Source organism: Syngnathus scovelli, chromosome 18 (genome assembly GCF_024217435.2).
Source record: "Syngnathus scovelli strain Florida chromosome 18, RoL_Ssco_1.2, whole genome shotgun sequence".
NCBI classification, from domain to species: domain Eukaryota; kingdom Metazoa; phylum Chordata; class Actinopteri; order Syngnathiformes; family Syngnathidae; genus Syngnathus; species Syngnathus scovelli.
Window position 1 is genome coordinate 10,456,994 of NC_090864.1, and position 22,564 is coordinate 10,479,557.

Consider the following 22,564-nt stretch of genomic DNA (forward strand, 5'->3'; position numbering starts at 1 on the left):
TAAAAAAAATAAATAAAAATAATAATCATCATGGTGCCCAACTGAAAAAGAAATCACTATTTACATGATGACTATTAAGTGCTTCTGTACTGTTCATTGACAAAATCAAACCGCTAACACACACTAGCAGAGTAGGAAAAAGTCAACGATAGTGTGATATTGATTTGTATGCTCTGCCTGAAACGTCAAACCCGCCAGCGAGAAAGAAAGGCGGCGAAAAGGCTGACAGCGACATATAGGAGCAGGAAGGACACAAGGATAAAGAAGTACAGCCTGAGGCTGAGTCACGTTTCAGGAGGAGGGAGAGAGACAACAAGAGGGGGAAAAAAAAAAAAACGTGGGAGGTTATGGAGAAAGAGCTCAAAGGAGCTCAGGTAGGAGGTGCAGGAAATTTGAGTGAGCGTAAACAGAGTTGCAGAGAGGAGTAGTGGAGATGTTTCAACCAGTGTGCTATATTCATCATTTGTACTTTCACCTCGCTATGGTGATAAAAGCTTTTATGCATAGGAATGTCTGATTTGAATGTGTGATACTTAAAAGCAAATATTGGCAAAGGATCAGTAGAGTGGAACGCAAAGTAAAAGAAATGAGAAAGTTTGTGGTCAAAGTCCCTCTTACAAAACACATCACACGATTGAGCTGAAGTTTTGGAGCTTTGAGCAGTTTGTCTTTGATTTGGTCATCAAAGTGGAAATATATATTGCTGCTGCTGAGAAACATTTTTCTTATTCACTACAGGGGTGTTTATGATAGAAATCCTGAAAAAAATACATCAACTATTTCCCTTGTCAAGTTGTCATCTTGACAGAAAGTTGTCATTATTCTTAAATGCACTTAGTGATGCATTCAATTCCTGGTTGCCAGGGTAATTCAAGTTCAAATAATATGACTTCTTTGTATTCTTCACATTGAAACACTGGGTTGCTTTGAGCGTGTTAAATAAACTAAATCTAAGTGTGCCCCCAAAAAATTGGACATCAAGGCTTATAGATATAGGCATTTACCAGTCTCCAAAAAATGCAATCTTTTCGAGTTGTTTGGTGAAGCTTCTAATCTAAACTCTTTTGTGCGTGAACATTTTTCATGTTACATTTCAGCACACAAGAAAGCCGAGTGCCTTTCAGGGAAATTCAAATCAAGTTATAAGTGCTTTCTTTGACAAGCCATTTTATCTGTTTAATTGGTTCTCAAGGTGCATACAAGAAATTGCCCTTCAGTTTGTGCTGCCTCTTGTTCTCTGTGTCTGGAGCATTGCTCAGCCAATGTAGTGTAACCTTCATTTTGAGAAGAGGCAGCTTTGGCTTTTATTTTGTTCCCCTTTTCAAAATCTATAATATCTCATGACTTGGCATTGAGCTTTAATGAATTGGACAAATTAATAATTCAAAGGGAGTATTGTATTGTATGAAGGGCTACTGTAGTGATTTTTTCTGCTCATAAACCAGCATGATTTGGCGAAGAATAACATAAATCAAAATAGCATGATCCACACTATGTTCTCACACCAACAGATGGTACGGATGACTGCTTTGACCTATTGAGTCATTAGAGTGGAGATTTCCAAATACACAAACACATTAAAAATTGAAAGTCATGGCGGCCATTAGGAGGTGTTCAGTGCGAATAATATAGGACAAACATAATACGCAATTATGTTTGAATCTTTATTCAGCAGCTTGCAAAGATGATAGGGTGTTAACCCATCATCATATTTGCATGAATAAATGATAAACAGGTTTAAAGATTTTTATTTTTTTTAGCAAGTTTGGCTTCAAATTAGGGTTGTTACTATCAAATCATTTGACAATTGATTACCCTATCAAATTATTACTCGTGATTAAAAAAAGAAAGATTTATAGCTTTAGGCAAGCAATCCGGAGTATCACTCAATAGGAAGTGGTGAGTGAAAGGGACAACCCATTGAAATAAACCAGGGGGATTATTTTGGCAAACACAAAACTTGACACAAATTGAGACCATTTATCAAACTCTACAATATTAATCCCTTTACCCATCAAGACCTCACTGTAGGAGCTTATATATGTACGTTGAATACACAAACATAATTTCCTTCCTTGTTATCAACAAACACAATAGCAACGAGCCCTTGTTGTTTGAGTGAATATATTATCTATTCATTATTGTTATTATGTTACTGCCTCATTAATGGTCAGCAACAAGCCACGCTTCACACTGCATGTTATGACAGAATGCTTTTGTATTATTTTGCACAACCCATTTTCATTACCATCTATTAATATTAATTGCTCAACCTATTTTAACCTAAGTAAATGTGACTAATTCTTCTCTGTCTTGCTGATGACTGTACAGGCGGCAGGGCAACGGGTTCCATTAATGCAAAAGCATGTGCACACACTTGCTCTTGCATGCATTACACACCTGACTACACCACACGCAGACAATCATGCACCAAAAGTTTCCTTCAAAAGACATTAGTCATTCCATTTGAAAGCCGTACGGCAGCCGAGCGTCACGCACAGTATGAGCGGCATCCATCACGTACCAAGTTGCTATTTAAATGTGACATTTCTAATATATATTTAATGGGTCCTATGTTCACATTTCTTGATCAGCAATATCCGGACATATCTCAAAGTCATTCCCAAGTTGAAAGAGTAAGCCAAAAAATAATAACTGCGAGAGTGGCCCGTCTTTGGTAATTGTGCCGGCCATACTGCCACGTACACACACACGCGCAGATGTGATGTCATGGGTCATTTAATAATAGTTTGTTTGTATGGTGGCAGCTCCGTGATGATGAGACATTAGTAAGAGCGCGGCCAGATTGTTGATGAGGGACCCATAATGAGTATGACACCAGTAAGGAGGCAGGCCAGGTGGTTTGTCATGTTGTGCATCCTGAACAGAATCAGGCCACTTCCTGTCTGTCGGCCATGCTGGGACTTTAAGCGGGTGCTATTTCATCATGCAACGCTTCAGTTGTTTTTAAATGTATCTCGGTGAGCGTTAAAAGGTTCATATCTACACTTGTGCCGAGCGTTCCATCATTTGCTTTAGTGTGAAAAATGTGCAGTCGACAAGAAGATACACAAAAGCATTATTATCATAATGATCAAGCTGCCTTGCACCAGAGATTAAATCCATGTTTGCTTTCCTTATACTCAGGTTATTACTTTCCAGGACACCGGTGGTATTTTGTTACGTCAAACCAGGTTGCAAACGTAACCTTTATCTTTATTGGATAGCGTTTTCAAAATTCCGTTATGAATAAAAGATTAAATAGGGAAAAACATCAAACAGATGACGTGAGTAAAAATAAGAACAAACATAGAATTGAAGGAACTTTTATTTATTTATTTTCCGATATAAGCGTAAGTTTTAATCAAGGTGTGCCGACTTATTGGACCTATTTTGGTTTCCTGCAACATTGTTGAATTCATTTTTGCATTAGATAGCTAGTGTATCGACATGAAAAATCCTGCATGTGTTTTACAACTCATCCTTTGTGCCAGAGCATCTTTTCCATTATCGACTGTGAAGAGATCGTCAAGCATGACTGATGTGATAGGCGAGTGTTGCAATTAATCAGCAGGACTGACACTCCGCAGGTAGGACCTCAACAAAGTGTGGGAGCGATGAGAGCACAAATGGTCAATCCTGCAGGGCAAAAGCTACCAAATCAGTGGGTGTCTTCCACTTAACCAAAAGCAGAGTGCATTGATTAGATGAAGTTTGGGAGGGAAACAGCAAGGGTGTGTGTGGCAGAAAAAACAAAAGAAGCAAACTTAAGCTACAGGGAAAGACATGGATGTTCAAGATCACAAAGATTTTATTCTTACATGAATAAATCTGCTCATCTTCAGATACATTCTCTCCCCACAGAAGTTTTTCCTAAATAATAAGCAAGTATGAGGACAAAGCTGCTTAAACACTCAAATGCAGCAATGGCCCAACTGGTATGCCTGATCAGCTTTGACTTTTTTCCTCTCCTGGTATTTTTAATTAAGAGTCAGTTAAACCAGTAGCAGTAAAACTTAATAGAGGCTTAACACTTTCCAAATGTTTCTAACAATACCTCGACGGGCAGTCCGCAGCCAAGTCATTCTAATAATGTGCTATTTCTATTCCCATTAGAACAAGTTGAAGGTAATTACCATTACCATAGTACGCAAACACAGCAATGTTGTTTACAGTAGAATCACTATGAATTTAAAACATATTTTCATTTGCATTGTGGAATTGTTCATGGGTCATGGTTTCAATTGATCATGGCGGGTAAATTATAAAATAGGTAGTTGCCGTGCAAGTCAAGGTTATACTCCGAGAAGCGTGCCTTTATTTTGTTATTCTTGACTCTAAAAGAAACAAATATGTTGGTGTGTTTTCCAATGTTATTCTGCCACTCCAAATAAAATAAAAATAATTCAACTACAATCCAACCCGCAATTGAGAATTTCAAAAAAGGATCCACTAGAGCAATCATCCTAAAATGTATTCCTTTAAAGATCATGACCATTTAAAGTATGCCTTGTCTAGAAAATGTCTTGGACTTAACACCAAAACTAAGCTGCCATTTGCTAGCCTGCAGCGTTAAAAGGCTTTGCACTCTGTCAACAGGAGAATTTTTAATAAGGCCGATAACAAGACTGGAGGTGTTCTTTTGATCCAACCTTTGCTGAACCTTTCACAAAAAGGTTACACAGCCATGCCTCTGCAAGCAGCTGAGAATTTTAGAAGAGATAGTCTTCTCAGCAGCTTCGGTCATTAACGCACATATTTCCCCTTCATTATGCCATGGCTCCTAATTCATCTTTATGCACTGAGATTGTATTTCATACCTACGGCTAATCCCCTATGTGTTTTTGGTCTTCCTGAACAGGCCTCCTGTAAAGATGGAAGTTTCTTTTAAGATCTACTGATCATTACAAAGCGGTGAATGCAAGCTTTGAGCCACAGCGGCGACCTTTAACATGCTTTGAAAGAACCTCCTCAGTGCTCACCGTGAAGCGGACTTCATTTTTTTTTTTCTGTAACTTCAACATATACGCAGTGTTGACTTGATTTCAGGGAGGGCTTACATTTGGAGTTCATTCAATAACCTTCGGCTGGTGTTTTTTGGTAATTCCACTTCTATGGATGCTGGGTGAAATAAAATAACTACATTGAATGAAATAAATAATAACCATTTTTTTGGGTGGACATTGTGTTGCCTTGTGCATGAAATGTACCTGCAGTATTTTCTCACTATATATTGTAACACTCACCATCTCCCTGGCAACGTAAGGGTCCAACACTCAGCTTGGCCTCGGAACCAGCTCGGTTGGTGTCGCCCACTGCAACTTGGCTGACCGGCAGGTCTTCCTTATGAGTCAAGAGACCAGAATCTTCTCTCCTGAAGGACAAGGTCAAATTAGAATGAGTAAAATACCAAATTAGTAAAATATGATCCAAAGCCAATTGGGTTAGTTTATGAAGAATATCCATCAGGACTGTGGTATCAGTGTTGTGTGTTTGAATACGTTACGGGTAGTGACACTCATCATGATGCTTTTGAATTTAGACGACTACAATAGACAAACAGATGCGCAAAAAAATGGCACTATAAGTCACTGGAAATGAGATTCATGCATTCAGTGATGGCGTAAGCCGCTTGCAATACTCAGTAATGGAGTGTGTGATCATGAAACAAAATGTGTGCTTAATAGGCCCCTTGACCTTCACTATTTGAGTTTCAGAATTAATAAGCTGTTTCAAAACTTCTGATGAAAAAAAAAAGTTTGGTTCAGGATTTCTAGGGGTGACCTTTGTGAAGTAACACAAAGGGTGAAACCTAGTCAAACAATTTAGAGGTTCCCGGACCAGAAACAGCTTTGTTGATTTTTAATTTAGGAATGGGGTTAAAAAGGTTAGTCTCCAAATCTTGTTGCAAAGATTTCCAAATAATCTCTCAGCCAAGGTCAGGCAAAATCACAAAACTAGCCAACAATTGCAATTACGTCAGGATATACAACACAGATGAATCTCAATATAGTGGATCCTTCATTTGATGGACCTGGCAACAAACGGTTTATTTAACCAGTGATGTGTTTCTGCATTTACCACACATGCACATTTAACAGTACAGTCCAACTTGCCATTGCGAGTGGTCGGCGTCGCAGTTGCAGTCGTATTTGGGGTCAGTGCAGTTCCTATCGATGCCGCAGGCACATTTCTGGATGCCAGGACTCGAGCCACCCCAATAGAAGTGCTTCTCACTGCCCCGGCCCACCCACCATGTGTAGGGAGTTCCATCTGGGGAAAGAAAAAACACATCATCAAATGGTGTTTGATATGATGATGTCATCACTGAATCCTAGAATCACAAAAAAAGCCAATGAATGGACATCAGTGTTGCCCACCTAATTTTTTGAAATACTACTTCTAATCCTCATTTTCACTTGAGTTATAATAAAAACTTACTCCAGTTTTCTTAATAGGAAAATCTGAAACACAATACACAGGAGATAAACACACAAGAGTTGTGTTCTATAAAAAAAGGGCCCAAATTTACTGTATAATCTGATCCACTTTTGCTTCCTTCCCCTTGAACAGCCAACAAACATGCTAAATGTTCCCGAAGGAAATAATCTCTCGGGAAAGTAAAGCCTTGAGTGGAGTTGTCTTGGGACCCCCCTTATGATGAATGTATCAATTTCTTCGCACTTAATTAACATTTTTTTATTTATTTATCAACAATAGGGCTAAAATACACACATTTATGTGTCACTACAAAAGCTGATCAAAAGTTGTGTCACGCTATGTTTAGAAAGGGAGGTACCATATTACAACAGCATATTTTTTTAAGTAACCTAGCCATCCAAAAAAAATTTGCTTCCAGACACTTGTGTCAGTTGTAACCTCCCCCATGTGGACTCATTAAAATATTTTCACAGTGAGGATTCCTTGGTAGGGTGTCTACGGCTGGCCCTACGGGAGCTTTTTTTCTTATATAATCAAAATATATCACCGCATGAGTCCAATTTTCCAAAACTGACCTCACGAGTCAAAGTCAGGAGCATTTTACATAAGCCAATAAGGATTAAAAAAAAACATGGCCGTATTACTTAATAGTAAAGTCAGTTGAACCGCAGATTTTTTCTTGGAAAGAAATGTTTTGTCCTGTGTGCTTTTTATGTCAACTCAAAAATAAACTCAATCTCATGGGTTTAGAATCAAATGAGTAAAAAATCTCAAACATTTTCAGTCCAGTGGGGCCGCAAAGTAGTGGATCAATTCATCTTTGTCTCTGTTCTTGCTCATTTCTTGTCTGGCGATTTGTTTGTTGAGAGCTGAATCTTGTCACTCTGCTGTGCTCCAGTCACTCTTTGTTAGCCTCATATCATCTTCATAACATTTCTTTTTTCCCGTACTGGGAGCCATATTAACAATGACCTGGGAGTCTACTATATCTTGCTTTTGTGCTTATCTCAACAAGTGTGTGTTTCTTTTGTGTGTTAGTCCTTCTCCTCTCATGGACCATCTATTCATCATTGGACTCAAAGAACCCCTCGACCTCGATGACATTTCTGTCAATCTCCATCACTCCCACATATTTAGCCCTCTCTATACACCAAACGTCCTCCTACCATTTCCTTGCTCTCTCATACCTTTTGATTTCCGAGGCTCTTTTTTTTTTTTTTTTTTGCCTTTATCCGTCTCGCCATTATCTCGCCGGTTTCTCTTAAGTACGCATTTGCTCTGCCTTCATCTCTCATATCGGTCTCCTCGCTCCTTTGGTCAAGCTCTGTACACTGTCTGCCTCGCCTTGCCATGTTTCTTGCCTGGCATGTAATCTCTTCGTGTTCTTATTAGTCCTGATTTAATCTGCTCTTTAATCCAATTTGGCAAACCCTCAGCTCTGATCGAGATCTGAGGCTGAATTTGAAATACATGCGGCCCTCCCCTGTCGATCCCATATGGTTTGATCTTCAAAGGTCTACCGTGCATTTCAAATGATTGGAGAGGAGACTGTGGATGTTTTGGCCACTAGGTATGCTGTTGAGTAATCACATTTAAATGCTGTCCCATTTGTTAAGATCTGAAACAGCACAGAGTATTATTAATGTTGGTCACAATTACATTGATTGGCAGTTGATGGCAACGATAGGTCACAAAGCAACGAAAATGAGCCAACAAACTCAAAGAAGCTATAAAAAAAAAAAACATCTAAAATGTCTTGTGATTGGATTGACAGCTTGTTTTGGCACTAACTTGCCTAAGAAGCACAAGTGAATTATGTGGGGATTTGTTGGAAGCGGTTTGAAACTACATCAAATATGTCACTTCAACATTGCCATTTGATCTACTGCTCATATGAAAACAGATGCACACATTTGCAAAAATAATTACATCCAGTAGTAGTGCACTCCATTTGACCTCAGTTGCATCAAGATAATCAATAATAAAGAAAAATGAACAGAACTGCTGTTGGTTTTCCCTTCTACAGTTCAAGGAATATAACAGATTTTTTGTCCCATCATACAGTTTTTGATGATGTATAGGGCGTTACTTTGCACTTCCCACCCCTTGGTCATTTGTCTCCAAAAATTGATTCAGTGAGCATTTAATTGGAGAGCAAAGGTTAAAGACAAATGGAGTGCAAATTGTATAGTTAAGTTCCTGTTTGCCTGCAGCGCATGTACTCTGAGGCGGGATGTCCGTGTTGTCTACGCAGCAGACAGGCCGGGGAAAGAATAATGAGTTTTTCCAACAGTTTCAACCTGAGAGCACCCATAATGCGATCCACCTTCCTGACAGTTCCTTTGCCCGCTGTTAGGCCCTAGCTTTACGCTCTAGTAAATTCACTCTGCATACCGGAAAGCCCAATCTACACAAACACGCACAGGTACACACACGCAGGTCATCGCTGAGTGTAGGAATGGAAAAATACCTCAGAATGGAGAGAGAAGGATATAGTGGGAGGGAGGTTTAATATGAATAGCTGTGTCCCTAATTGGCATGTCTTCTTGATAAAGGACACAATACCACACCCTTTTCAACGGCCGCACATACGCAGTTAGTACACACACAAGGCTACAAAACCTCTGGCAGTCATTGTAATTGAAAAGTGTCTGCCAACCATAAACAACCATAATCATCATTACCAGCGAGTCATCTCAGTGTGTTTATTGGCGTGTTACCCCCAGGTCAAGACCAATGGACAGATACATCATGAAGAAAATGACTTCTGCCAAAGCACGTTCATTCGTCCACGTCATTCATTGATTTGGCCGACACATGCACGGAAATCGTCATACACATCGTCATGAGGATGATCGAGAGGAGAAAAAAATTGAGCAGCAGGGAAGGGGAAAAAAGACATGGAAGTCAGAGCCGGAGAATACAAAACTAAGGACACCTAAGATAAGGACGTGGCGGGTGAGATAAGAAAGGTGACAGACAGGAGGGAGAACTTCACAGTTGCATGAAAAACAACACTTCTATGAATGTGGGACGGAGCTCACAGCTGGAAAGATGGTAAACTCATTGTATTGTAAAATTCATTATCTATGGAAAGGTCAAGCTATAAGGTACTGGTGGCACAGTCATTAAAAGTTCCAAGCCAGACAGTTTGGAGCACTACTGCTTGATGTTTTGTTTTGATGAGTGTTTCTTGAAGTACAGCTTTTTCTGTCAAACGGTTGCAGCCTTACAAAAAAAAAAAAATCCCATGTTGAGCGACTTCTAGTCTGCTACGACTTTGAAAAATATGTCACACTAAGCTGTGATGTTTGCTTGATTATATAAAAAAAAAAACATTTGAAAGGACTCTTGGATTGCAAAAACATCAAATAGCATGAAGAAAAAGCTGCTGTTTTGGACACAAGCTGTGGATAAATAGATTTAAACTCCCTGCAATTTATTATTATTATTAATTATCAATCAGAGGAAAGAGTTTGAATTTTTCACCTTATCAAGTTAGACAATAAGATGCCTCTATCAACACAGCATATTAAAAAAAAAATCCAGTTGACAACTTTCTGCTTGGCTTGATATCGTGGATGGATTCTTAAGCATGTCCTCTTTTCTTTTGTTGTGAAGATCTGTGTTGTCTGCATCATTATTTTTTTTTCTGTTTGCAATTTTGAAATAGTGTAGAACCGGGCGATAACAACCAATTATTCACATTCGCAAGAATACTTTGGATGTTGATTTGATGTTGAAAAAAAGAAAACGGGGAAAAATGTTGGGTGGCTTTTTGGACAAGCAGACATTTGAACAGTCCACACTGTGTCTTTCAAGGGAGAACAAAAAATAACCTTTGGCTCTCTTCTCTCATTGAGTCTGCTACATTCACCTCCTCCGTGTCATTCTTTGTTTGCACTCAATCCACAGGTGAAGAGGCTGACCTCACAGGGAGAAACACCAACCAAGTGTTTCTCCCGCTGAGACCCTTTACCATTCTCGTCATTGTACTTCTCCTACATGCTCGTTCCATCTTTGTCTGCTCGCTCTTTTCCCCTTTGGTAGTCCTATGGCTCCGTTCTCTCCCTCAATGCTGCCGTCTCCCTCCATCTCGGCTTGAATTATTGATTTGTATAATGGTTGACTGGAGCTTTTCTTTTTACTCCCTCCTCTTCGCTATCTTTCACTGCCAACTTCTTTGCAGGGTTTCTACTTACTCTTAAAATCACTCCCTCTATATTTCTGCCTTACTACTTTATCCGCCACTTGTTTACTGCTTTGACAAGGCCAGGACACAGTGTGCGGAAAGCTTGGGGGTGGAGTATCAAGAAACCAAGCGTATTTGGTGACTTAAGTGGGCGCTCGAAATGAAGTTGGAACACTTAACACAAATTCCCAGCCAGAAAAAAATATTCTCATCTTGATCCAACAAACAATTAATGTTTTTTTTTTTTTCCCCCTCAGAAACAAACCAGAGAAATATTTATTTGGAATGTCTGCAATTGGCTGGCAAACACTTCCATATCTTCTTCAAAACAGGTGCTTTATTCTACTGCTAGGGGCAGAATATTCCACATAACATTCAGGGCAAAGAGATATAATGCTCACGTTAATGCCACCCGCACATTATTATCGGACAATGTCACGGAGTATGAATATCCATTAGAGCAGTGCAGTGCAGGGTCTCCATGGTTTTAAATCAAACACCAGGCTTGGTTATTGCTGCACACGCCTCATCCATTTGCACAAGTATGGAGTGTTAATACAACCACCGCCTAAAGTGGGTTGCACTTACATTGGCGGCAACAACCAATACATTTAGTAATAAGTGATGTGTATGATAGACGACACATGAACATTTTGTCATGGATTGTATTACACAGATGGCTACCATGTTCCATTTTTTTTTGTTTTTTTGTTGACCATCTACATGTATGGATTTACATTACAGCTTCTGACTAGATGGCTGGTTTGGTTTACATATTCAAAACAATTATTTGTGTGAAAAGAGAGTGTTCGAGACAAATAAACAGCCACTGTAGCAGTTCACGCTATGCAATTTAATATTCTTTCAAATTGAAGGGGTTTTAAGACGACTTTCATGTTGCTAATCAAAAAGACAATGCAGAATTATGAAGTTTGAGCGAAGTCTATGAATGACAGATTAAAAGTTAATTGGCTCCACTGTGTTGCTCAGCAGCTTATCCTTCCCTAATAGCCAGTTTGTGAGGCTTGAAAGAACATGGTGACCATATTAGTATTGGCAACGCGGCTGACAGGTGAGGTTGAACCTGCCTCGTGCTAGCTCATTACACTTTTTTTTTTTTTTTTTTATAAGATCATGTCATTATTTCTGCCATAATGAGGAAACTTAACTTTCCTAACTTACGGTTGAGTTGCCTGTTTGGCTGAAGGCATTTTTTTCAATATTGTTTTGGTCTGACAGCTTGAACGTTTCATCTGTGAGATCTAAAGAGCACCTCTCAATGGATGTGCCAATTCTGAGTTCAGATGGAGTTTATGTGAGGACCCAAACAGAATGCAATAGAGTGAGTTGGTGGACAGAATTCCATTAGTTATAAAACTTATTTTAAGATACTTTCTTTTCGTAAGACGAGCAGTTACCTGCGAGTTATATTTATTTATGGTCTTTGAAATCAATTGTTTCCAATTTGTGTGTATTAGATTTATAGATATTTGGCCTTTATTATATCAAGAAACGGGCCACATTTTTATATTATTATCAATATTTGTGTTTAGTGCAAAATGAAAACAACATATGTTAAGATGTCAGGTATACAACCATATTCTGTATTTCATATTCATTCGAGAAACAATTTATTTATTACAGCAGAGAGAAAGATATTCTTCACTGAATATAAATATGATATACTGTATTGACTAATGGGGATTAACTGGACTGCCCTAGACTGGATATTTATGACTGAGGTGGGTTTAGTTCTAATACAAACTCAAATGTATGACTCTACCTCGCTAATTATTTATTCTACGAGAGCACACCAATGCAGAGAATTAACATATGCAAGAGCGGAAACAGCCTTTATCTGCGAGAAAATCAGCACTAAAAATGAGCGAAGCTATTAGTTGGTTAAATCACTGGAGGGTGCCAGGTACAGTGTTTATCTGCACCTCCGCCGATTAATGAGTGCGGCTCTGATTGAGTCTGCATTGGAAGATCTTGGCGAGCAAGTGCTGAATACACTTCAATCAATTCTAGACACAGCCGTTCCATCATTTATTTGATGGCACCGTCGGAAAGTTATGCAGGCTCACTGTGAGCAGGAGGGGAGGAGGCGTTGTGGTTAATTGAATATTTAAAAAAAATCAAAAGAACATCACATGCATGTCAATTTGAAGTTGAAATCAGGCAACTCCCAGTGGTTGGGAGCATGTGACACTTTGACACCACTTATATCATATTGGACAGTTTAGTCAACAAAGGCTACAGTGAGTCAGGGAATTATTCATTTTTAATGGGGCAGGAATATACCAATTTTAATAATATATTGTGACGACCGCGTTCACTAGGGACTTGTACCTTTAGAGGAGGGGAGAGGGAGTTCTATGTTTTCTACGGAGCAAAACAAAATTCCTATGTATGCTGGTGTAATCATGCTTTGACCTGGCTAATGGAAGTAGAATACTCCAGGGCAATACGTAATCAGGAAGGCAGTTAATAAAATGAACAAGACTGCTTTACTTGATCTTGTTAATGTCCCTGACCTTCCCTGAGGGATGACATTAACACACATGCATTTAAATGCATATGTGCATTTATCACATGAAGGCTCATTCATGGTCATACAAGTTGGATGATCAATGTTGAAGCCCGTGCCGGACTAGATGGAAGAAAAGCTAAATCAAATATCCACACCTGACACATCAACTTTACACTCAAGAGAGTTTAAATACATCATTCATTAGAACAGCCGGAGGGGTGGAAAAGTCTGTTACTGAGGTCACACACTTTAAACTTTTGGGACAAGAGCCTCGTCAACAACTGTCAATCTCGCACTTACATGACTGACAGAGTAAAGCTACACTTCCCCACCAGGGCTCATTTTAGATGAACAAACACTCACGGAACAAGCTCCACCTGCCAATAGGTGAAGCTGAGTACCCAACAAAGCAATTAGAAAGAACAGAAAAGCAAAATGTTTAATGCTTATTGAAGTGAGTTTTAATCCAAGTAGTTTATGCTGCTTATCAACAGTTTCTTGGTTTACAAGCACAAGCAACTCTTATTTTTTTTTTTTTAGCAGGGATTTACTACAAAGACTAGAAATTGCAGTTGACTGTTTATGTGCTCCATGCTCTGGACAATTGCCACAGAAATAAATGAATACTGTATATAGCGTCGCTGTGGTTAATACTGCATTATAGATTACACCAACACATTCGGAGTGAAACATTTCCTGTTTACTGTGCAAGAAAAACATTGTAAATAAATATAGTGCCTATAAAACATAGTGCCCATAAAATGATTCAGCATCCTTCATTTCTTGCACATTTTCATGTGTTACAGCTTCTACATATTCCAAAACGCATTAAAAAAAATTAAACTATAAAAAAAGAAAATGTTTTTCACAATAAAATCTGTGTGCATGATCAAGCATGAATATTAGTTATGTTTGGGAAGTAATACAGTTGAACTGTTCTAAGATGAAATGGATTAATTTCATTTCCGTTCATTTCAATGGGAAAAATGACCTTGGTTCGTAAAAGATCCTCTTTGGAAATGAGATCATGGAACGAAATTAATTTGTAACTCGAGGTACTACTTCGATTTCTACAGTACACAAACTATCATGGGTTTGTATAATGCCGTGTGTGCCTGGATGTAATGAAAGATCTTATCACTGTCATATGCTATTATCAGTGTAGGTACAGTGACTGGCTGAATTACAGCAATGCATCAAAGCACTTGCCACAAACTAAAAACACAATTTTCACTTAACGCCTGGGGAAAGCGCTGGTATCATTTGCTGGATAAGATTCCCGGTTATCCTGAAGCTCACACATTCCCAGATGGCTATGTAATCCCCAGGAAGATTATGGTTGATGAATGAAAAGCTAACAGCAGTGCACACGTGATCTTTCTCCTCTAGGTGCAGAAGATGCACCTTGATGTCGCTTGACATCTGTTCATTGATGCATACATGCGTGACTGCAAAGATGCATTGATGAGTGCCACCTCATGAATATAGCGCCATGGACGCAGGGCCGTTTAGTCGACAGTGACAGAGTAAAACACTACTAGCATCTGTCAACCTCAGGGATGACGGAAGACACAAATTGACTTCATTAAAAATAATTAGCTGCTTTGATTGCCTATAAATCAACAATAAAGAACGCTTAAGCGAGTCCTCAGAGGTGAGTAAAACTTATATTAGTAAAGTTTTTGTTTAGTCTCGATACAAATCATTAGCCCCTGGACAAAAAAAAAAAAAAAAAGGATCCTAAATTCTTCTTCCACTGTGATTGTCTGGCCACCAGCTCAGGGTGTACCCCGCCCGCCCGCCCGCCTCTAGCTCAACGTCAGCTGTGATAGGCTCCAGCTCACCCTAGTGAGGATAAGCAGTACAGAAAATTGATGGATGGACTACTTCTCATATTCCCTCTGCAGCGTAGGAAAAAAAAAATATTTGTTTCATTTCAGGCACTCATGCACGCCACACATATCTTTCCAAATACATGACACGGGAGCTGAAGGAAGACAGGGGCGGCTTATTGAGATGAAGCAGGGTGGCTCGGAGGTGACAAGGTGGGCATGATTGTCTCCTCTACCATTCTCATTCTCCAGGAAAGTCGACATACTAAATCCCTGCTCTCACCACCATAGCTTACAACAAAAAGAGAGAGTGAGGAAAACAATCATTTCAAGTCGATGCATTTGCAAAAGTATTTTTCTCACTGAAAGAGAAATGAAAAGCAAGTGTTGATGAATAAAGTACAATACCATAGCAACACTTGATATTTCCATCAAATGGATTCAAGTTTTTGAAATATTTTTTTTTGTGTGACGTCGCCATGGATACCACGGGTGACAGCAATTGGAAAAACTGAGATGTTGGCATTAAGCAAAGTAGATTTGGGGTTTCCGCTATTTGGGGAAAACAGTCAAACCTACTGCTGTCAAACAACAATTTGCATATAACACCATTTCTGTTAATTGGAAATCAATGTGGTCTGAAATGTTGAGTTTGGGTAGCCAAAGCACTTTTTTTCCAAGCCTGGAGGCTTCTGGCAATTCATAAAGAAACTAGCATATAAAACAGATGGGAAAAAAAAAGAAGAGCTTTGAATTCTCATACGAAAAAAGAATCAAGCAAGTACAACCTTAACCACGTATTGACCTTGAAGAAAAAAAATCAAATTCCACTGTCGGTGTTTTGTGATCCTGTTATCTTTTTGTACTAGAAAACATTTGCGGGGCGGCATGGAAAGGGGAAGCAGTCGGCTTCTCATGAGTATGGCGGGCTGAAAACTCAGCGACAGATGATACGCAGATTTCAACACTGCAGGATGCCCTGCGGCAAGCTAGGAGGTGTAGAGAAGTAGCTTTTCATCTGATGACAAAATACACCGCAAATATAAACTCAACCACACGCCACTCGCTGTATCTTATCACAGAGGGCACGGCAACCACAACAATAAACACATTTTAATATCAAAGTCAACCAAACCATTATCGTGCTTGTTAAGGCTTTTTCTTTTTTTTGCAAATCTTGCATTGGCTCTCATTCGATTTTGCTGACATAACAGAATCCCGCGCCCAATGAATGTGTTTTTCCTTCCAGTGGGAAAACAATGTGGCTTTTAAGTAGACGCATGAAAATCCAATACATAAAATAAATACTTAAGTGCTTATTTTGACAGAGGCCATTCGTTAAACATATTGGAGAGATTAATGGAACAACATCCAGGGAAAAGTCAAAGGCACAATCCATAGACAATTTCTAGAGTGTAGTATATTCTTGTAGCTGCTGCACCTGCCATTACACCACTGATAGCTTAAGTGCACTATAAGATGTGGCGCTCATATTTACGGGGCCTTTGTATGGCTGCAGATATGAACGAGCAAATAATAAAGTGCTTTGAAAGCTGTGAAGTAAGTCATAAACTGAAGTGGAAAAGAGCCTCCTTTTCAAACCTCAGCTCCTCAGAAGGTCACATTAAGTTTATTTTTGAGCATTGTCGGTAAAATCTGAACTTACTCACACAGCAAGGTGTCTCCATATCACGCGGTGAATCGAATCTCAGCTTACCGCAAAGTACGAGTCTTGTCATGCACTCTGAAAATGAATTATGATAATTTTCGATGTCCCTTGGAAAATGCAGCCATGGGAACACCTGCAGAAGCAGTCAGTGACCTTCTGACAAAAGCAAGTTTCGCAATAACCCCCGACAGAGACGCACAGTGGGAGATGCCACAGATATAAAAAGTCATAGTTCTGCTAAAGTGCCGTTTAAGTTTTTCTCTTATATTTGCTCCCTTATCATTTTTAAAAAAAAGCTTCACCGCTCCCGGATTTTTCATAACAATGTATACACAAGTCTTGATAAACACATTTGTGCATGCACACACACGGATGGACGGCTATGGCGTATAAAAGAAAAAAGTTTTACCAGCACAGTTGTTATGTGCCTTTGCCTTTTGTAGTTTTGCAATGGCGTTGACAACCGAGCAAGCATAAAATAAATGTGACATTTCAGGCAGGGTTTCACACTCTAACAGAATGTTGAGTGTCTATCCGAGTGTGGTGACGCTTTGCTATTTCCCACTTCACAAAGCCGAAAAAACATCCTGAGCCAAACAAATATCCTCGCTCAGCAAGAAGTCAAAACCCTCAAATGGATTTAAATGGAAAATATTAATGCAATATTAAAAACAATTACAATAATGAATGTGTGCAGACCAGATTAAGCAACTGCCTACAGAAATAATGAGATCCAACACAGCTGTTGTCAAAAGTCTGCCTTTACAAAAAAATACTACCTGAATTAATTATACAATCTGTTCATCAATGTCGTTGTAATTTGCAGTGGTGCGGAACTTTAGGACATCTTAATCAGCTCTGTTCTAATCATGTATTTTAATAACATGGACGGGATAAAAAAAAACAACAACAATAAGTACATATAGCAAAAACATAGTCCAACATCACAAATCTAATAATCATTCACGTGTATGTATCTCAAGTATTTTTGTATACGGATGTATTTATTGTGGTACATTGCTGGGCAGGAATGTGATTATCGCCGCAGGAATTTCCCAAAGTGAAAAGACGACTTTCAACTTGAAAGCATCTTCTAAATCACAGTTTGCGCCAGTACTTATGTTGTGGTCTCATATTTGTTGCATCTAAATTTTTTCCTGTATGTACGTGCATTCATGTGTAAATGTGAAAAACACTTCTCAGAGGAATACATCGCAATTCAGAGCAGCCTGTTATTACTTTTAATTCCCAACACAGTTGAAGAAAATTTAGTCCAAGATCTTGAGAGCCGACTCTGAATTCCCTCTGTCAGTCCGTGTGACGAAAAGCCATTCTGGACAAGTCCCACCTGCCCCCTCTAAACTCCTTTTTCACCCACAACCATCGTGATCAATCACACTGTGACTCCTTCGACCCCCTTCAATCCCATAATGCCTTGCTTTAATCCTACACCGCCATCATGTGAAGCTGTCCAGCTGACCCCACTCCATCCTTTCCTCCCACCCCTCTTTGGCTGCCCTCACATCCCCTCGCCTCCTGCTCCAGTCATCCTGGCAGTCAGGAAGGAGACTGAGAACTCTCCATCGCTGGGTTGGTGACCCTTGTCAGAGCGACAAAGTGCCCAGTACTGCTAGCCTACAAAGCTGGAAAATTAAGGACTTGAGGGGGTGAGAAGGTTCACCGTGTGTGTGTGTGTTTCATGATGACACATACAGGCAAGGCAGAGCGAGACAGAGAAGAAGGACAGATAGATTGGGGCTATGTGTGTCAGGTGTTTTTTGTCTATATGTGAGAGATGAGGCTAAAGAGTGTTAGAGAGGAAACACGTTGCAGATGGTTGTGGTGATCCAGCTGTTCCCCCTCTAGCGGGTTAATGAGCATCACAGCGTCTCCTCCTCTCTTTTATCTCTTCGCTGCATGAGCCTGTTGGCACACAACGATTTAGTCAACATAGCCGGTGGCGCAAACTTGAGATTCCTGCTTGGTTTGAGTTCCAGCACTCGCAGCCTGTTTGCCACACGTCACTCCGTGTTTGTTCTATATAAAGCTGCAAAACTACAAAGTTAATGCCCTGGTTTTGTTTTTGTTGTGTAATATAAGTGTCGGAATTGATCACAATCCAAAACCCTCTGGAATAGTAACACAAGGTAGAGCACAGATCATTTATTCCAATCATTTATTTGCCCCTTCTCTCGCAAGGGGTCAATACGTCCAAAATGCCTAAATAATTGGAGTAATTTATTGGCATAACTTTTTTTTAAACATATCACAAATCACAACTTTCTTAAAGTGTGTAGATGATGCAAAACAAAGCATGGTTAATTATTTAAAACAAATATATATAACAAATGAAAAAAACTCCCATTGTTTTAAGCGATGGCATAAATTAGAATAGAAATATCTCCCATGTTGGTAAAAAGTGAGCCTGGTTGGTGTTGCCTGAAATCATAAATATACAACTTCTTTTTAAAATGATCTACTGTGAGATTTGTATTGTTATCTTATTAATGAAAATGAAAATTGCCCATTACGGAATAAGCCTGCAGCATTATAAAAAGTAGGAAAACACAATTAATATTAATGCAGGAGGCTTTAAGCATACCTGGATGTGAATTTTGTAGTCAAACAAAAGCCTCCTGCTAATGTCCACCTGCAGTGATGTAATCGCTCAGGTTTCTTTGCCGATGGGTACTGTTTATTTTGCAAACGCTGACACAACAGGGAGTCTGACTTTGACAGTAATTAGTACTGCACAGACTCCATTTGAATGATTATCATCTTCCGTAAAATAGAGCCACTTAAAAATATATAGTGATAAACCCTATTTCGGAATATACCCTAACCTGAAGAGAATGAATGAATGAATAAAGACACTTATATAAAACATCGATACAATACATTACGTAAGATCTGAGGAGCTGCATTCTTCTGGAGAATCATATATAGAAAGCAAAATTTCCAAAACCACTTTAGCGCAAACTGTTTTGTTCATGACTCAGCGATTCCCTGGATTCTGCAGCTCCCAATAAAAAGTAGAACTAGAAGCACTCCCAACCCTCGAGGAGACTGTCAAGTGATAGACCTGCTGAAAAGTTGAGCTGTGGGAGCATGGAGGGCTGACACTACACAGAAATCTCCACCAGCTCCTTGTCTGATGCTGGGAGCAGAGGAAGCTATCTGAAGACTTACATAAGAGTCACCCAGTACAAGGAAAAAAGGAAAAAAATGTGGCTGCTCCAACAACAGGGGGTTTACCTTTTTCTCTTGTGTCTGCTATACAGGTTGATTCCATCCATCACCAAATAACACCTCCACAAAGTCAGCGCGCTTTACGAGCAGACAAACAATGTGTTTGTCCTTCAACAACTCAAAGAAAAGTGGCGAGGGCAGACAGGGGTCAGACGGCAACATTCATCCATCCTTCAACACTGACTGGTAAAGAACCTAGGCAGATCTCCACAATGGAGGAATACCAACAGCCAAAAGTCATCATATGCGGCAAACTCTCCACCGACCACTGTGACAGAGGATCACCCAAGAAAGGTTGAAAAGACTACCTCAGGAGGTTCTTCAGTATCTGCAACATCCGATCCAGCTATCCAATGTTCCGGTTGCGCATACTTTGGCAGCTGCAGGCAGTAAGAAGCAGAGGAAGCTCTTGTTCACACAGCATAGACGGAATAATCTGGTATAAAGAAGCTGCGCGGTGAGGAAGCAGCCAGAGTTGGTCCTCTTCACATGATACAGTATGCCAGAAGACCACCCCATAGAAAAAGTCCGCCGTGAGCCATATACAAGTTCTTCTGAAACCAAAAAGCGAAACTGCCGTTTCACAATTTGAAGACAATCGTAGAAACTCATCAATCTGCTTTGAAGACTTCAAACCCACATCTGCCGACACTGCACTCTCGCATTAGTAAAGTCAGTCACGAACAAGTCTGCGGTCAATATGGACCACAACGCTCGTGGTGTTTGTTCGCAAAGTCAAGCCATGATGATCCTCTGATGAGGATGATAAACAAACTAATCGCCCTTTGCATTAATCAGTACCGAAGAAGTAGCTCTCGGTTTCAAAAAGGTTGCTTTCCCCTGACCCACGTTGTTAGAATGGAAGCATATCCTGGTTTTGCTAATAAGGCAATTTGATGATGTTCATGTGGAATCCTACTAAATCCTGGTTACATATCCTGACTTATTAACTGCTCCCCCCCCCCATGGAAAATTTCCCATGTTTTGTTAAACCTTCCTCAAGGGCAATGTGGATAATCAACTTCCCTCCATGTGTTGCATCATTAGTGCCCCAGAATGATAGTTGGGCTGGTTTTCTCCTGGTGCTTTTCCAGTCGCTTTAATCTCTGGTCTAATGTGTCGCTGTAATCCGAGAGCTGCGCTCACACTGCCTTCAGTCATTGCGACAAACGCATTGCTGCAGACTCGGGCCCCATTGAAGACAATAAAGATGTTTTATGACAAATAAAAAGAAGGAGACAGGTAAAAAGGCTTTCCATTACCCTGGATGTAAATGAAGGACTTTTGCGTGAGCGATCCATCAGGGAAAGTACACTTTGATGACCAGTTTGCGGTCATGCACTACTCTTTAGCAACTTTAGAGAGAATGAATGGTAAGCGAGGGATTGCCCCAACATGTCCTAATTGAGAAGAAGCACTCAACAGTTTACAAGTTAGACAACATTTTAAATACTTCTCAAGAGTTTTCCTTCTTTTGTCTTTCAAGCAGCCATATGGCTTTTTGTTTAATGAACGTTTGTGTGTTGGGTGTGCGTACAAGTGACTAAAGCTCAGTCAATCTCATTGAGGGCAATTTGTATTCATTTGGGGTTTGTGTCAAGGTTCTCCAGCATATTGCTAGCAGCATATCATTCAGTGTCAAGGACGAGTTGCAGAAAACAAACTAATCTGCTTCCACCTCCCTACTCGCACTCTTTTGACTCTTCCATTTGTTTTTTGTCACTCTACATCAATCAAAAGTCTTATGTGGCACTTTTTCTCTATTACGTCTTCTCATCAGCATGCTCTCGGCACTATTTTGACTATTTGTTCTTCTGCCCTTTTACTTGCTCTGCAGTCTGAATGACAACAACGTGTGTATTTTTGGATTTGGGATAAAGGCCAACCATACGGTTTGGGCAGGATGTAAATAGACAAAATCAAATTAAAAAAGAAAAAAAAAAGTAAGCTTGAGCCTGTTTTTGAAAGCAAAGACGGCATTAAAATGCTGAAGGCAGTGCGTAAAATGAGCTGTAGCCTCAAAAATAATGAGGTTACATGATTTTTGTCCTCTTGTTTTACGTACGATTTCTGGGAAACAAATGAATTCAATTACACGTTTGCATAGTTGCATAGTAAAAAGAAATACAATTCTCCAGCTAGAAGAAAACATGTCCCACCGAATTCTGTCTGACCATAAATATATGGAGTTAATAAAAATACTGGAGGCAAATGGCTGTATGACATTTTTGGGAAAAAAAAAAAAAAGATTTGTAGTTGTCCAACTGAATCTCTGCAGCCACTAACATGAGAATTTCCCAACAGAGACCCGGAGCAGATCATTTTATCACTCAGCAAGCAATCTGAAATCTTACCCACGTGAGCTGTAACCACGCTGAGATTTTTCTAATGGGGGTTTAAGCTTAATGCTGCTGTGAGACAATGATCTCCATGCTGTAATATAAGGAGCCTGCACACGCCGCAGCAATAATAAGCTTATTAGAATAATTAACATTGGTTAATGTCAGTGAAATTGAACAGAAAATCTCAGTGTATTCATGTGTGTGTGTGCTTCTTTGTACTGTTGATGTAGCCCCTTAGGCTGATCCTTAGGCTCTCCCACAGACTCCATGTGGTGCAAAAGAAAATCAGAAGATGTGGATGGATCG

General features: G+C 39.7%; 1 protein-coding gene across 2 annotated transcripts in view; it reads right to left on the reverse strand.

Annotated features, from left to right (window-relative positions):
- Positions 1-22,564, reverse strand: part of cntnap2a (contactin associated protein 2a) — a 134,304-nt gene that overhangs the window by 20,366 nt on the left and 91,374 nt on the right. For both annotated transcript variants that reach the window (XM_049748648.2, XM_049748647.2), the window contains exons 16-17: positions 6,117-6,273; positions 5,247-5,374 (exon numbers count right to left, since the gene is read on the reverse strand). In XM_049748648.2, the coding sequence (XP_049604605.1) occupies positions 5,247-5,374; positions 6,117-6,273 (285 nt within the window). The remainder of the gene's footprint in view (positions 1-5,246; positions 5,375-6,116; positions 6,274-22,564) is intronic.